This window comes from Oncorhynchus masou, chromosome 12 (assembly GCF_036934945.1).
Source record: "Oncorhynchus masou masou isolate Uvic2021 chromosome 12, UVic_Omas_1.1, whole genome shotgun sequence".
In the NCBI taxonomy this organism is placed as follows: domain Eukaryota; kingdom Metazoa; phylum Chordata; class Actinopteri; order Salmoniformes; family Salmonidae; genus Oncorhynchus; species Oncorhynchus masou.
The window spans coordinates 80359692-80374080 of NC_088223.1; the positions used below are offsets into that span (position 1 = coordinate 80359692).

At 41.6% G+C, this 14389-nt stretch overlaps 1 protein-coding gene across 5 annotated transcripts in view; it reads right to left on the reverse strand.

Annotated features, from left to right (window-relative positions):
* Positions 1 to 14389, reverse strand: part of clip2 (CAP-GLY domain containing linker protein 2) — a 65625-nt gene that overhangs the window by 29042 nt on the left and 22194 nt on the right. For all 5 annotated transcript variants that reach the window (XM_064982128.1, XM_064982131.1, XM_064982130.1 and 2 more), the window contains exon 3: positions 10387 to 10928. In XM_064982128.1, coding sequence (XP_064838200.1) covers positions 10387 to 10928 — 542 coding nt within the window. The remainder of the gene's footprint in view (positions 1 to 10386; positions 10929 to 14389) is intronic.

Sequence of the window (14389 nt, forward strand, 5' to 3'; positions counted from 1 at the left end):
GGATGTGTACCAAACTCACTAAAAGTGGCAGTAATAAAGCCTCTCTTGAAAAAGCCAAACCTTGACCCAGAATAAAAAATAAAAAAATAAAAATTGGCCTATATCAAATCTCCCATTCCTCTCAAAGAATATAGAAAAAGTTATTGCGCAGCAGCTCACTGCCTTCCTGAAGACAAACAATTTATACGAAATGCTTCAGTCTGGTTTTAGACCCCATCATAGCACTGAGACTGCACTTGTGAAGGTGGTAAATTACCTTTTAATGGCGTCAGACCGAGGCTCTGCATCTGTCCTTGTGCTCCTAGACCTTAGTGCTGCATTTGATACCATCGATCACCACATTCTTTTGGAGAGATTGGAAACCCAAATTGGTCTACATGGACAAGTTCTGGCCTGGTTTATATCTTATCTGTCGGAAAGATATCAGTTTGTCTCTGTGGATGGTTTGTCCTCTGACAAATCAACTGTAAATGTCAGTGTTCCTCAAGACTCTGTTTTAGGACCACTATTATTGTTTTCACTATATATTTTACCTCTTGGTGATGTCATTCGGAAACATAATGTTAACTTTTACTGCTATGCGGATGAAACATGGTGAAGCCCCAAAATTGCCCTCGCTAGAAGCCTGTGTTTCAGACATAAGGAAGTGGATGGCGGAAGATGTTCTCCTTTTAAACTCAGACAAAACAAAAATGCTTGTTCTAGGTCCCAAGAAACAAAGAGATCTTCTGTTGAATCTGACAATTAATCTTGATGGTTGTACAGTTGTCTCAAATAAAACTGTGAAGGACCTCAGCATTACTCTGTACCCTGATTTCTCTTTTGACAAACATATCAAGACTGATTCAAGGATCTACGTAATCTACGTAACATTGCATAAATCAGAAACGTTCTGTCCAAAAATGATGCAGAAAAATGTATCCATGCTTTTGTCACTTCTAGGTTAGACTACTGCAATGCTCTACTTTCCGGCTACCAGGATAAAGCCCTGAATAAACTTCAGTTAGTGCTAAAACCGGAGGCTAGAATCTTGACAAGAACCAAAAATATTGATAATATTACTCCAGTGTTAACCTCTCTAAACTGTCTTCCTGTTAAGGCAAGGGCTGATTTCAAGGTTTTACTGCTAACCTGCAAAGCATTACCAATTTGGTACTGCCGTACATACCTAGACGTACTCTACGGTCACAAGACGCAGGCCTCCTTACTGTCCTTAGAATTTCTAAGCAAACAGCTGGAGGCAGGGCTTTCTCCTATAGAGCTCAATTTTTATTGAATGGTCTACCTATCCATGTGAGACGCAGACTCGGTCTCAACCTTTAAGTCTTTACTGAAAACTCATCTCTTCAGTAGGTCCTATGATTGAGTGTAGTCTGGCCCAGGAGTGTGAAGGTGAACAGAAAGGCACTGGAGCAACAAACCACCCTTGCTGTCTCTGCCTGGCCGGTTCCCCTCTCTCCACTGGGATTCTCTGCCTCACACCCTATTACAGTCACTGGCTTACTGGTGCTCTTCCATGCTGTCCCTAGGAGGGGTGTGCCATTTGAGTGGGTTGAGTCACTGACGTGATCTTCCTGTCCGGGTTGGCGCCCCCCCTTGGGTAGTGCAGTGGCGGAAATCTTTGTGGGCTATACTTGACCTTGTCTCAGGATGGTAAGTTGATGGTTGAAGATATCCCTCTAGTGGTGTGGGGGCTGTGCTTTGGCAAAGTGGGTGGGGTTATATCCTGCATGTTTGGCACTGTCCGGGGGTATCGTCAGATGGGGCCACAGTGTCTCCCGACCCCTCCTGTCTCAGCCTCCAGTATTTATGCTGCAGTAGTTTATGTGTCGGGGGGCTAGGGTCAGTCTGTTATATCTGGACTACTTCTCCTGTCTTATCCGGTGCCCTGTGTGAATTTAAGTATGCTCTGTCTCGGAGGACCTGAACCCTAGGACGATGCCTCAGGACTACCTGGCCTGATGACTCCTTGCTGTCCCCAGTCCACCTGGTCGTGCTGCTGCTCCAGTTTCAACTGTACTGCCTGCGGCTATGGGACCCTAATCTGTTCACCGGACATGCTGCCTGACCCAGACCTGCTTTTTTCAACTCTCTCTCGAGACAGCAGGAGTGGTAAAGATACTCTGAATGATCAGCTATGAAAAGCCAACTGACATTTACTCCTGAGATGCTGACCTGTTGCATCCTCGACAACCACTGATTATTATTATTTGGCCTTGCTGTGAACATTTGAACATCTTGGCCATGTTCTGTTATAATCTCCACCCGGCACAGCCAGAAGAGGACTGGCCACCCCTCATAGACTGGTTCCTTTCTAGGTTTCTTCCTAGGTTCTGGCCTTTCTAGGGAGTTTTTCCTAGCCACCGTGCTTCTACACCTGCATTGCTTGCTGTTTGGGGTTTTAGGCTGGGTTTCTGTACAGCACTTTGTGACATCAGTTGATGTAAGAAGGGCTTTATAAAAAAAATGGATCTGTACCCCACACGTACAATGATCTGTAAGGTCCCTCAGTAGAGCAGTAAGTTTCTAACATAAATTCAACCACAAAGACCACGGAGTTGTTCTAACGCCTCGCAAAGAAGAGCACCTATTTGGGAGACAGGTTTTTTTTTAAAGCAGACATTGAATATCCCTTTGAGCATGGTGAAGTTATTAATCAAGCTTTGGATGGTGTAGCAATACACCCAGTCGTGACAAAGACATAGGCGTCCTTCCTAACTCAGTTGCCGGAGAGGAAGGAAGCCGCTCAGGGTTTTTAACGTTGACATTATTACTTTCTTTTTTTGACATATTGTGTTTACAAAATCTCAATGTAATCAATTTTAAAATCAGGCTGTAACACAAAACATGGAAAAGGTCAGGAATGTGAATACTTTTTGAAGGCACTGTATGTGTGGGGTATGGCTGTGAGATTTTCGCCCCACGTCAATTTGACATTTTTGGATCCTAGTGAAGTGCAGGCCCTTAAGGATGTATTGTTTGGAGTCCAGATGGAAAAAGCAATATGAGGAATTAGATTGCATCCAGTTTAAATGACATTGAGTTGTCCTTGGTGTAGAGCAGCACAGTCAGTCATGGAAATAGGATACCCGGGAGCAGTCCTGGAAATTCTACAGGAAAAATATTATTTAACAAAAAGGGGGTAGATCGGCTTTAATATTGCAGATAGATTGTAGCTTCCATCAATGTAATTGTCTGCATCACTTCCAATCCCCCATATATATTTTTGCAAATATATATACTGTATATTTATACATACATACTGTAAATACATACATACATACATACATACATACATACATACATACATACATACATACATACATACATACATACATACATACATACATACATACATACATAACTGCTCAGTTGTGCACTGGGGCCTCCCACTCCTCTGTCTAGTCTGGTTAGAGCCAGTTTGCGCTGTTCTGTGAAGGGAGAAGTACACAGCATTGTACGAAATCTTCAGTTTCTTGGCAATTTCTCGCATGGAGTATCTTTAATTTCTCAGAATAAGGATAGACTGACTTGTTTCTGAAGAAAGTTATTCGTTTCTGGCCATTTTGAGCCTGTAATTGAACCCACAAATGCTGATGCTCCAGATACTCAACTAGTCTAAAGGCCAGTTTTATTCCTTCGTTAATCAGAACAACAGTTTTCAGCTGTGCTAACATAATTGCAAAATAGTTTTCTATGATCAATTAGCCTTTTAAAATTATAAACTTGGATTAGCTAACACAACGTGCCATTGGAACACAGGAGTGATGGTTGCTGATAATGGGCCTCTGTACACCTGTGTAGATATTCCATTAAAAATCAGCTGTTTCCGGCTACAATAGTCATTTACAATATTAACAATGTATACACTCTATTTCTGATTGATTTGATGTTATTTTAATGGATAAAAAAATGTGCTTTTCTTTCAAAAACAAGGATATTCCTAAGTGACCCCAAACTTTTGAAAGGTAGTGTAGTGCATACCTATAAAATATATTTTCCTTTATTACTTTCTAACACTACCACCCCTCCCCTAATTGGAGTAAACTAGTGAAGAACAACACTTAGGCTTCTACTTCCAGCTAATACATACTATATACATTTTACGGGCACAGTCTATTTTACAATAGTTATATTTTGTTTGTTTTTACTCATGTCCTTCCTCTAACGTCAACCTCTCCCATTGATTTCTTTCACAAAAGTTCTGAAGCTATATACATTTTACAGAGACAGTATGTTTTACATTAGTTACCTTGTTATTAGTTGTTATTTTTCCCAACCTTCAGCTCCATTCAACCCCTCCCATCTATCTCTTGACACCATCCATATTCGATTTCTATTTGACATATATGTTTCCACTGTGCCGTGCTGTTCCACAAAAGTTCTGAACCTTTCTATTCCTATCATTTCTACAGATTGTTAAAAAAAAAAAAAAAAAAGTTGTTGGTAAAAGTATTATATTATTGATCGATTGACTATGACTTTTCAGATCACCCAGTAGTGCTATCTGCAGTGTCAACTCCAGGTAAATGTTGCAATTCTTCAGCCAGTCCTGGACCTGTGACAAAAAACAAGCTACATATGGACAGTACTAAAACAAATGATGAAATGATTCTGTCTCTTCACAGCAAATCTGCAGAGCTGGGAAGGTTGTATCCCCCATATTTCTAACAGTCTATTTGTTGCAAAAATTTTGTATAATAATTTTAATTTAAACATTTATTGTTTTGCATCCGGTGTCGTTTTGCATATCAGTTCATGTACCATGGAATCGGTACTTCGAAAATCTCTGCTCAACTATTTTGCAATCTTCATGGCACAGTTGTCAATTTTTTGGTCCTTAAATGAAACTGGTATACTTTATTTATCACAATTTTCTTTAACCAATTATGATCTTTAATGCAGGGCTGACAGACAAGTTCCCTATTTTTCCCCCTTCCACTTCCATTTTTGCTGTAATGCTGCAATTAATTGGTAGTAATTTTGAGTAGAGCAGACATTTCCATATATTTTTGTTGTGTGATATAACTCCACCAGTCCTATTTATGATATAATTTACAAAGATTATATATTTTTTTTTAGTTTAAAAATAATGTTTATTAGTATACTATATTAGTCACTATTAGTTTATTTGAGTTTAACCACAATATTTGTTGTATTATTTATTCTGTTTTTTCTGGTCGATTAAATTTAAATTGCAACCAACTTTCTATGGCTTGTTTTAAAAATAGCAATATTTGAGATAATTTCCTTTTCAAATAACTGAAAGTGTGAGGTTGTAATCTGAATAAAGAGAAAAGGGCCATTCTTGGACATAGGGTGAGACATTCTTATTAATTTGTTAGAGAACCAGTTTGAATTTAAGTATAACTTTTGTATGACTGAAGCCTTTAGTGAGAGGTCTAATGCTTTAATAATTAATCATGTCTGCCCTCCAAATTAATATTGATTATATAAATAGGCCTGTTTAATTTTGTCTGGTTTGTCGTTCCAAATAAAAGGGAATATTTTGAAATAACTGTTCGCTCGGTGTAGGCAAGAATGTAAGCAAATAGGTAAACTGGAATAAAGAGTTAATCAGGGTGATTTTTCCACAAATAGACAGGTATTTTCCTTTCCATGGTAGCAATATTGTATCCATTTTTGTTAACTTTCTATAAAAATGCATTGGAGTGAGATCATTTATTTATTTCAGGATCTGTATACAGAGTATGTCCACATCACCATCAGACCATTTTATTGGTAAACTACACAGTAATGTAAAAGTTGTATTTTTCAGTGTTCCAATACATAATTTGGTTTTAATCCAGAGAGGTTAGAAAAAGTATCTAGATCCTCTACGAGGCTGTGGAGGGATCCACATAGTGGACTTAAAAGAAAACATGAATCATCAGCGTACCATAACATCTTTGTTTATCTTGTTTTACTCCTCTTGACAGTTTAAAACTTTGCGAAGTAGCCATTATTTACTATTTTACACCTAGGGTTAATATACATGACTTTAACCCATTTTATAAGGGATTCTCCAAAATTGACATATTCCAGGCATTTATATATAAACTCCAGTCGTACTTTATCAAAAGCCGTTTCAAAGTCAGCTATGAATAGCAGGTGTGGTTTCCCCGATATTTCATAGTATTCTATTGTTTCCAGTACTTGTCTTATATTATCTCCAATGTATTGTCCATGTAAAAAACCTCTCTGATTAGAATTAATAATATCCTATAATACCTTTTTAATTCTATGTGCTATACATTCTGCTAGAATTTTTGCATCACAACACTGAAGTGTTTGCTTTATTTTTTAAATAATATATTACACTTGATCTTTCTTGAATAAGTTCCTCCATTTTTTCACCCCCCACTAACTTATTCTGAGCCTCTGTTAGACCTTCTGTTTCCTTTGTGAATATGGACTCTTTTGACCTAAATTGCTTTTGTTTTAGAGCTGAGTACTGAATTGCATGGCCTCTAAAGGCACATTTAAATGTGTCCCATACAATGGGATCTGACGTACGTACGTTATGTTGGAAAAATTCAGTTATAACTTTTTTTTAACTAGGACAGGAATTTATCATTCAATAGGCTTTGTGTACCATAGTGATTGAGTGTCCATTAAGCTGTACCATGATATTTGCATTGCTACTAAGCAACCCTCCAATTGTTCTCCACTCTTCCACCCGCTAAAGCCCCTCTCCATCCCAAGTTGGGTTGTCATCCCAGTGACCAGCAGGCCATCCCCACAGATCTCTTTCTAATGGGGTTTCAAGAGGGCTCCATCCTGGCCAATTGATCCTCAAACGTCCCCTTCACATTGACAGCTTCTCTAGCTTTTTGACTGAATGTTGATAAAATAAAATTAGCTGCCATTCATTACAGTAAGAGACTATAGACATATGCCTCTAGAAGTGGGGTTAGTCTTAAACAGCAGTCAGAAAAAAATTGTACAACCCCGCTAATCCTGCAACTGTGTTGCGAATGGAGCTGAAATATGTATGAAGTACAAGTTAAACACAACTCTTGTCAGGACGAAGTTAATCAAAAATGATTCTACATCTGCAGAAGTTTGCTCCAGTGAATTGAACATAACATGGCGACTACAAGAAAACGATCCCATACAGGCTCTGGGTGGCCCTAGGGAGCCATTTGAGATGCAGTCATTGTTATGACCAAAACACTTGATAACGGGATCCTTCTAACAAGCCAGGGGATGGTAATGCCCATTGTTAGTGACTGAGTGTCCATTAGGCCTTCAGATCCCCTCTACAACCTGAGGGAATAGGCCCTGGTGTGCTTTCATTTTGTGCTACCTTGTCATTAAGGTACTGCTGAATGTCAATGCTGAGGGGACATCATCCAGCGGTAACGACGGATTACTCCGGGTGTCAAGGACGAGTTATGAATGCTATGGAGTTTAAGCATTGTGTGCAACCTCACAGCTTACGTCCATGAAAGCTGTTAATGGTTGATGAGTAGTTTTAGTGGGTGAAGGCTGTTGAGAATGTTGGGAACAAAAAAATAAACACAACATGAAACAATTTCAAAGATTTTACTGAGTTACAGTTCATATAAAGAAATCAGTCAATTGAAACTTAATTCAATCATCAAGTTTGCGGACGACACAACAGTGGTAGGCTTGATTACCAACAACGACGAGACGGCCTACAGGGAGGAGGTGAGGGCCCTCGGAGTGTGGTGTCAGGAAAATAACCTCACACTCAACGTCAACAAAACTAAGGAGATGATTGTGAACTTCAGGAAACAGCAGAGGGAACACCCCCCTATCCACATCGATGGAACAGTAGTGGAGAGAGTAGCAAGTTTTAAGTTCCTCGGCATACACATCACAGACAAACTGAATTGGTCCACTCACACAGACAGCATCGTGAAGAAGGCGCAGCAGCGCCTCTTCAACCTCAGGAGGCTGAAGAAATTCGGCTTGTCACCAAAAGCACTCACAAACTTCTACAGATGCACAATCGAGAGCATCCTGGCGGGCTATATCACCGCCTGGTACGGCAACTGCTCCGCCCTCAACCGCAAGGCTCTCCAGAGGGTAGTGAGGTCTGCACAACGCATCATCGGGGGAAAACTACCTGCCCTCCAGGACACCTACACCACCCGATGTTACAGGAAGGCCATAAAGATCATCAAGGACATCTACCACCCGAGCCACTGCCTGTTCACCCCGCTATCATCCAGAAGGCGAGGTCAGTACAGGTGCATCAAAGCTGGGACCGAGAGACTGAAAAACAGCTTCTATCTCAAGGCCATCAGACTGTTAAACAGCCACCACTAGCATTGAGTGGCTGCTGCCAACACACTGACACTGACTCAACTCCAGCCACTTTAACAATGGGAATTGATGGGAAATGATGTAAATATATCACTAGCCACTAAACAATGCTACCTTATATAATGTTACTTACCCTACATTATTCATCTCATATGCATACGTATATACTGTACTCTATATCATCGACTGCACCCTTATGTAATACATGTATCACTAGCCACTTTAACTATGCCACTTTGTTTACATACTCATCTCACATGTATATACTGTACTCGATACCATCTACTGTATCTTGCCTATGCTGCTCTGTACCATCACTCATTCATATATCCTTATGTACATATTCTTTATCCCCTTACACTGTGTATAAGACAGTAGATTAGGAATTGTTAGTTAGATTACTTGTTGGTTATTACTGCATTGTCGGAACTAGAAGCACAAGCATTTCGCTACACTCACATTAACATCTGCTAACCATGTGTATGTGACAAATAAAATTTGATTTGATTTGATTTTTTAATTTATGCATTTCACATGACTGGGAAATCAGATATGCATCTGTTGGTCACAGATACCCCAAAAAAAGGTCGGGGCATGGATCATAAAACCAGTCAGTATTTGGTGTGACCACCATTTTCCTCATGCAGTGAGACTCATCTCCTTTGTAGAGTTGTTCAGGCTATTAATTGTGGCCTGTGGAATGTTGTCCCACTCCTCTTCAATGGCTGTCCGAAATTGCTGGATATTGGCGGGAAATGGAACATGTCGATCCAGAGAATTCCAAACACGCTCAATGGGTGACATGTCTGGTGATGGAAGAACTGGGACATTTTCAGCTTCCAGGAATTGTATACAGATCCATGCGACATGGGTCCGTGCATTATCATGCTGAAACATGAGGTGATGGCAGAGGATGAGTGGCATGACAAAGGGCCTCAGGATATCATCACGGTCTCTCTGTGCATTCAAATTGCCATTGACAAAATGCAACTGTGTTCGTTGTCCGTAGCTTGCAGTTGTGAGGCCGGTTGGATGTACTGCCAAAATTCTCTAAAAAGACATTGGAGGCGGCTTATGCTAGAGAAATGTACATTCAATTATCTGCCAATAGCTCTGGTGGACAATCCTGCAGTCAGCATGCCAATTGCACGTTCCCTCAAAACTCGAGACATCTGTGGCACCGTGTTGTGTAATACAACTGCACATTTTAGAGTGGCCTTTTATTGTCCCCAGCACAAGGTGCACCTGTGTGATGATCATACTGCTTCTTGATATACCACACCTGTCAGGTGGATGGATTATCTTGGCAAAGGAGAAATGCTCATTAACAGGGATGTGCACAAAATTTGAGAGAAATAAGCTTTTTGTGTGTATGGACAATTTCTGGGATCTTTTATTTCAGCTCATGAAATATGGTACCAACACTTTACGTGTTGCATTTATATTTTTGTTCAGTGTATATACATAGAGATCATTGAAGGTGGAGGCCATGGCAAGTGGTTAAAAACTGTGGTCAGACATGAGGTGGTCAGACATCAATTAGACCTGCATTTATGCATGCAAATGGAATGCTTTTGATAAACCTTTAAGGATTTCTCTAAAACAAGGTCTTTAGATTACCATTGTGCAATGTGTAATGTGTACTAAATCGGAAAACAAGTCAGAGCTTAGCACAAAGCTTCAAGATTCAAAGCAGTGCACCAAAATACATATTTCACATTGCAAGAGAGGCTGGCGGTTTTGAGACGAGTTTCACAGCTCCCTATCCAGTATCCATATTGACCAACACACTCACAGAATAGCTGTGAGTTAGAGCAGAGCGGAGAAGCACGGTAAAATGGTGTCAGCGGTGGGATCTCCTGACAGTAATCCAATGTGATTTGCAATATTGACCAGTGGGAAAGCTTTAAGTCCAACGGTAAATGGAATTCGACCCAATTGTTGTTTGGAGATTGTGGTTGGGTTGAAAGAACGTTGTGTAAATGGCAGTCCTTGACCTTTTGTGGGAGTGAGGGTCAAAGCAAACAGGCTCTTTATGTGTGTGTGCGTGTGTGTGTGTGCACGTGTGCATGTGTGGGGACATGGACTCACCAGCACACGGTCTCCCACTCGAAGGTCCTTATCCCCGCCTTTCTTGACCGAGCCACTGTCGGACATGTTGGAACCTGACTCGTTACCTGTCTTCACAGAGCTGTTGAGCATGCCCTCCCTGAGTGGCATAGCCACACGCTGACCAGCAGGCGAAGTGCCATTGCCGCCATGGAGTGTCAGGTTCTGAGCTGTCAGCGAATCAGTGGAGTGGACTTCGCTTCCGTCGCCCACCGGTTGCCGGGTGAGCTTGGAAGGGCGCGTGAAGATGCCCTGGTGGGGCTGGCACTCAAAGTAGCGCACGCCGCCCACAGAGCCGTCATTTTTCCCCAACAGGTCATTGAGGACCACCCCAGCCCACTGTCCTGGGGCGAACTGGGTCTCACCCAGGTAGGCAATGACGCCTGGTTTGACCCCGTTGACCCAGACACGTTCGCCAACCACGTAGTCCCCAAGGACGTCGTCTCCCACCTCGGATGTCTTAGAGCTTGACTTGTCTGAGGCATTGCTGCTGGGGAGTGGGGAGGTCTGCTTGTGTGGGGAGTCTGTGGAGGTAGAAAGAGAGATTATGGAATTCCTATCTACATCCATTTCTATGGTAGAGATCACAGAATTCCTATATTCATTCAAAATGGCCATGGATCTACAGTATGGTCTTTGATTACAATGCTCTAGAGCAGTGCAGAAGTGGGGAGAGAAAAGGCGATTACATACAGGTCTACAAACAAATAATGTGAAAAATAATAAACAAAACAATGTAGCTCATCTAGAGGATCAATATTTGTGTTGTATGCAGGTTACAGTCCAGTATTCTCATGCATGCAATGTAAACTGCTGAAATAAGAAATTCAGGCATTATAAACACAATGGAACATAAATACATCTTGTCATTATTCACCTTAATCCTCAACATACTTCTACACATTTTGTTAATGTCAAATATATTTGTTCAAGCCAAACCTGAAGTTGAAACCATTCTCAGTCTGAAATAGTCACTTTTCCAGTATTTATTTATCCAATTTGATCACATCACAAAACGGATCGGCGAAGAATCGGCTGTGCTGCATCCAACACAACAGTGGAGTTTATGCGAGGTTAGGCATTGCTCTACTTCCTATTGAAAACTGGGTCAGTGAGATTTACTCTAATGCACTGATGATTAACGTTGTGATGCTGCACCACAGATGCGGTGCTTTGCTGTTTGGCACATGCTGTTTAGATGAGCACTATCCATTCTGGTGAGAGACACTGGAGCTGTTAACTGTAGCAGGACACAGAGAGCATGTGATCTGCTGCGCTGGCTGCACTGTAATATGTGTGTGTGTGTATGAGTACAGTTGGTGCCAGGACTGTCTCTCTGACACACCAGGAGTGCTTTTATGCCCCACTTGCTCCCATATGTTGTGAGACTGATAGACATGGTTGCAAAATGGGTACGACAGTGAACAAAATAATGTGTTTTTAGTTTTACCAATAGGCATGATAATTTAGTTTTTAAACGTGATGGGGTCTTACAATGCCATTTATGGAGGTATGTTTTCCTGCAGGAATGTAACATCGGGTTCTACGATATGGGCAAAAAATCTCATTGTGATTTATTTGACCAAATATTGCAATTTGACCTGTATTATAGATCAAAACACTTGGGTGAACTGTTGGAATGATTGAAATAGAATGATTTATGTTAATAAGCAAAGTGGAAAGGAGCATCATTCTTGTTTGAAACAATCGGTTGGCTGCATTTGACCTAACAGAACAGCATGCAAAGTTATCGTGAATCTAACAGCGAGGAGGAACTGTGCTGCTTGATTGATAGGGGGCGGGGCTCGGGTGTGTGGGAAGCAGCCACAAGAGAAGAGGGAGAGCGACGACAAACAGAGTAAACTATAAAAATTGACATTACACACGGCTTAGTGGCGTTTGAAAATATTTCATGTTATATGGATCTCTTGTGATATGGATATTGCACATGTCAATATTGTGATTACTGGACTGAAACCCTGCCTACATCATTTTTGCCAGGACCCATAAGGCTCTGGTACTATTTAGGGAATAGGGTGCCATTTGGGACGCAATCCCTGTAACAGCTACTCTCTCTGGCCATGAATAATGTGTATTTGTACAGGCTTATTAAATCTCAACTTCCACTATATTTGGTCCTGTTATAGAAAAGGGCATAGCATACAATTTTCAGTTGCTAATGTCATTGAAATAATATTTTAACCCCAAATACTGTGATTTATGAGACGACGAACGGCACTTGTACCCTTCTTATTTAAAATAACTATACTGAACAAAAATATAAAGGCAACATGTAAAGTGTTGTTCCAATGTTTCATGAGCTGAAATAAAAGATCCCAGAAATGTTCCATACTCACAAAAAGCTTTTGTCTCTCAAATTCTCAGAACAAATTTGTTCATGTCCTTGTTAGTGAGCATTTCTCCTTTGCCAAGATAATCCATCCACCTGACAGGTGTGGTATATCAAGAAGCTGAATAAAAAGCAGGATCATTACACAGGTGCACCTTGTGCTAGGGACAATAAAAGGCCACTCTAAAATGTGCAGTTTTGTCACACGGCACTATGCCACAGATGTCTCAAGTTTTGATGACTGCAGTAATGTCCACCAGAGCTGTTGCCAGATAATGTTATGTGAATTTCTCTACCATAAGCCACCTCCAACATCGTTTTAGATCATTTCTCAGTCCAACTGGCCTCACAACCGCAGACCACGTGTAACCACGCCATCCCAGGACCTCCACATCACATTTCTTCATCTGCGGGATAGTCTAATACCATTCATTCGGACTGCAAATGAAACTGTGGGTTTGCACAACCAAATCATTTCTGCACACTGTCAGAAACCGTCTCAGGGAAGCTTATCTGCATGCTCGTCGTCCTCACCAGGGTCTTGATCTGACTAACGTTTGGCAACATCACCGACTTCAGTGGGCAAATGCTCACCTTCGTTGGCCACGAGCACGCTGTAAAAGCGCGTTCTTCACAGACGAATTCCGATTTCAACCGTCCTGGGCAGATATCAGACATGTATGGCGTTGTGTGAGTGAGCGGTTTGCTCAGCCACACGACGTTTTGAACAGTGCGCCTCATGGTGGCAGTGGGGTTATGGTATGGGCAGGCATAAGCTATAGACAAGAAACACAATTGTATTTTTTCAATGGCAATTTGAATCCACACAGATAACGCGATGACATTCTGAGGTCCATTGTCGTGCCATTCATCCACCGCCATCAAATCAAATCAAAATCAAATTTTATTTGTCACATACACATGGTTAGCAGATGTTAATGCGAGTGTAGCGAAATGCTTGTGCTTCCAGTTCCGACAATGCAGTAATAACCAACAAGTAATCTAACTAACAATTCCAAAACTAATATCTTATACACAGTGTAAGGGGATAAAGAATATGTACATATTCTCCCTGTAGGCCGTCTCGTCGTTGTTGGTAATCAAGCCTACCACTGTTGTGTCGTCCGCAAACTTGATGATTGAGTTGGAGGCGTGTGTTGCCGCGCAGTCGTGGGTGAACAGGGAGTACAGGAGAGGGCTCAGAACGCACCCTTGTGGGGCCCCAGTGTTGAGGATCAGCGGGGTGGAGATGTTGTTGCCTACCCTCACCACCTGGGGGTGGCCCGTCAGGAAGTCCAGTAACCAGTTGCACAGGGCGGGGTCGAGACCCAGGGTCTCGAGCTTGATGACGAGCTTGGAGGGTACTATGGTGTTAAATGCCGAGCTGTAGTCGATGAACAGCATTCTCACATAGGTATTCCTCTTGTCCAGATGGGTTAGGGCAGTGTGCAGTGTGGTTGAGATTGCGTCGTCTGTGGACCTACTTGGGCGGTAAGCAAATTGGAGTGGGTCTAGGGTGTCAGGTAGGGTGGAGGTGATATGGTCCTTGACTAGTCTCTCAAAGCACTTCATGATGACGAAGTGAGTGCTACGGGGCGGTAGTCGTTTAGCTCAGTTACCTTAGCTTTCTTGGGA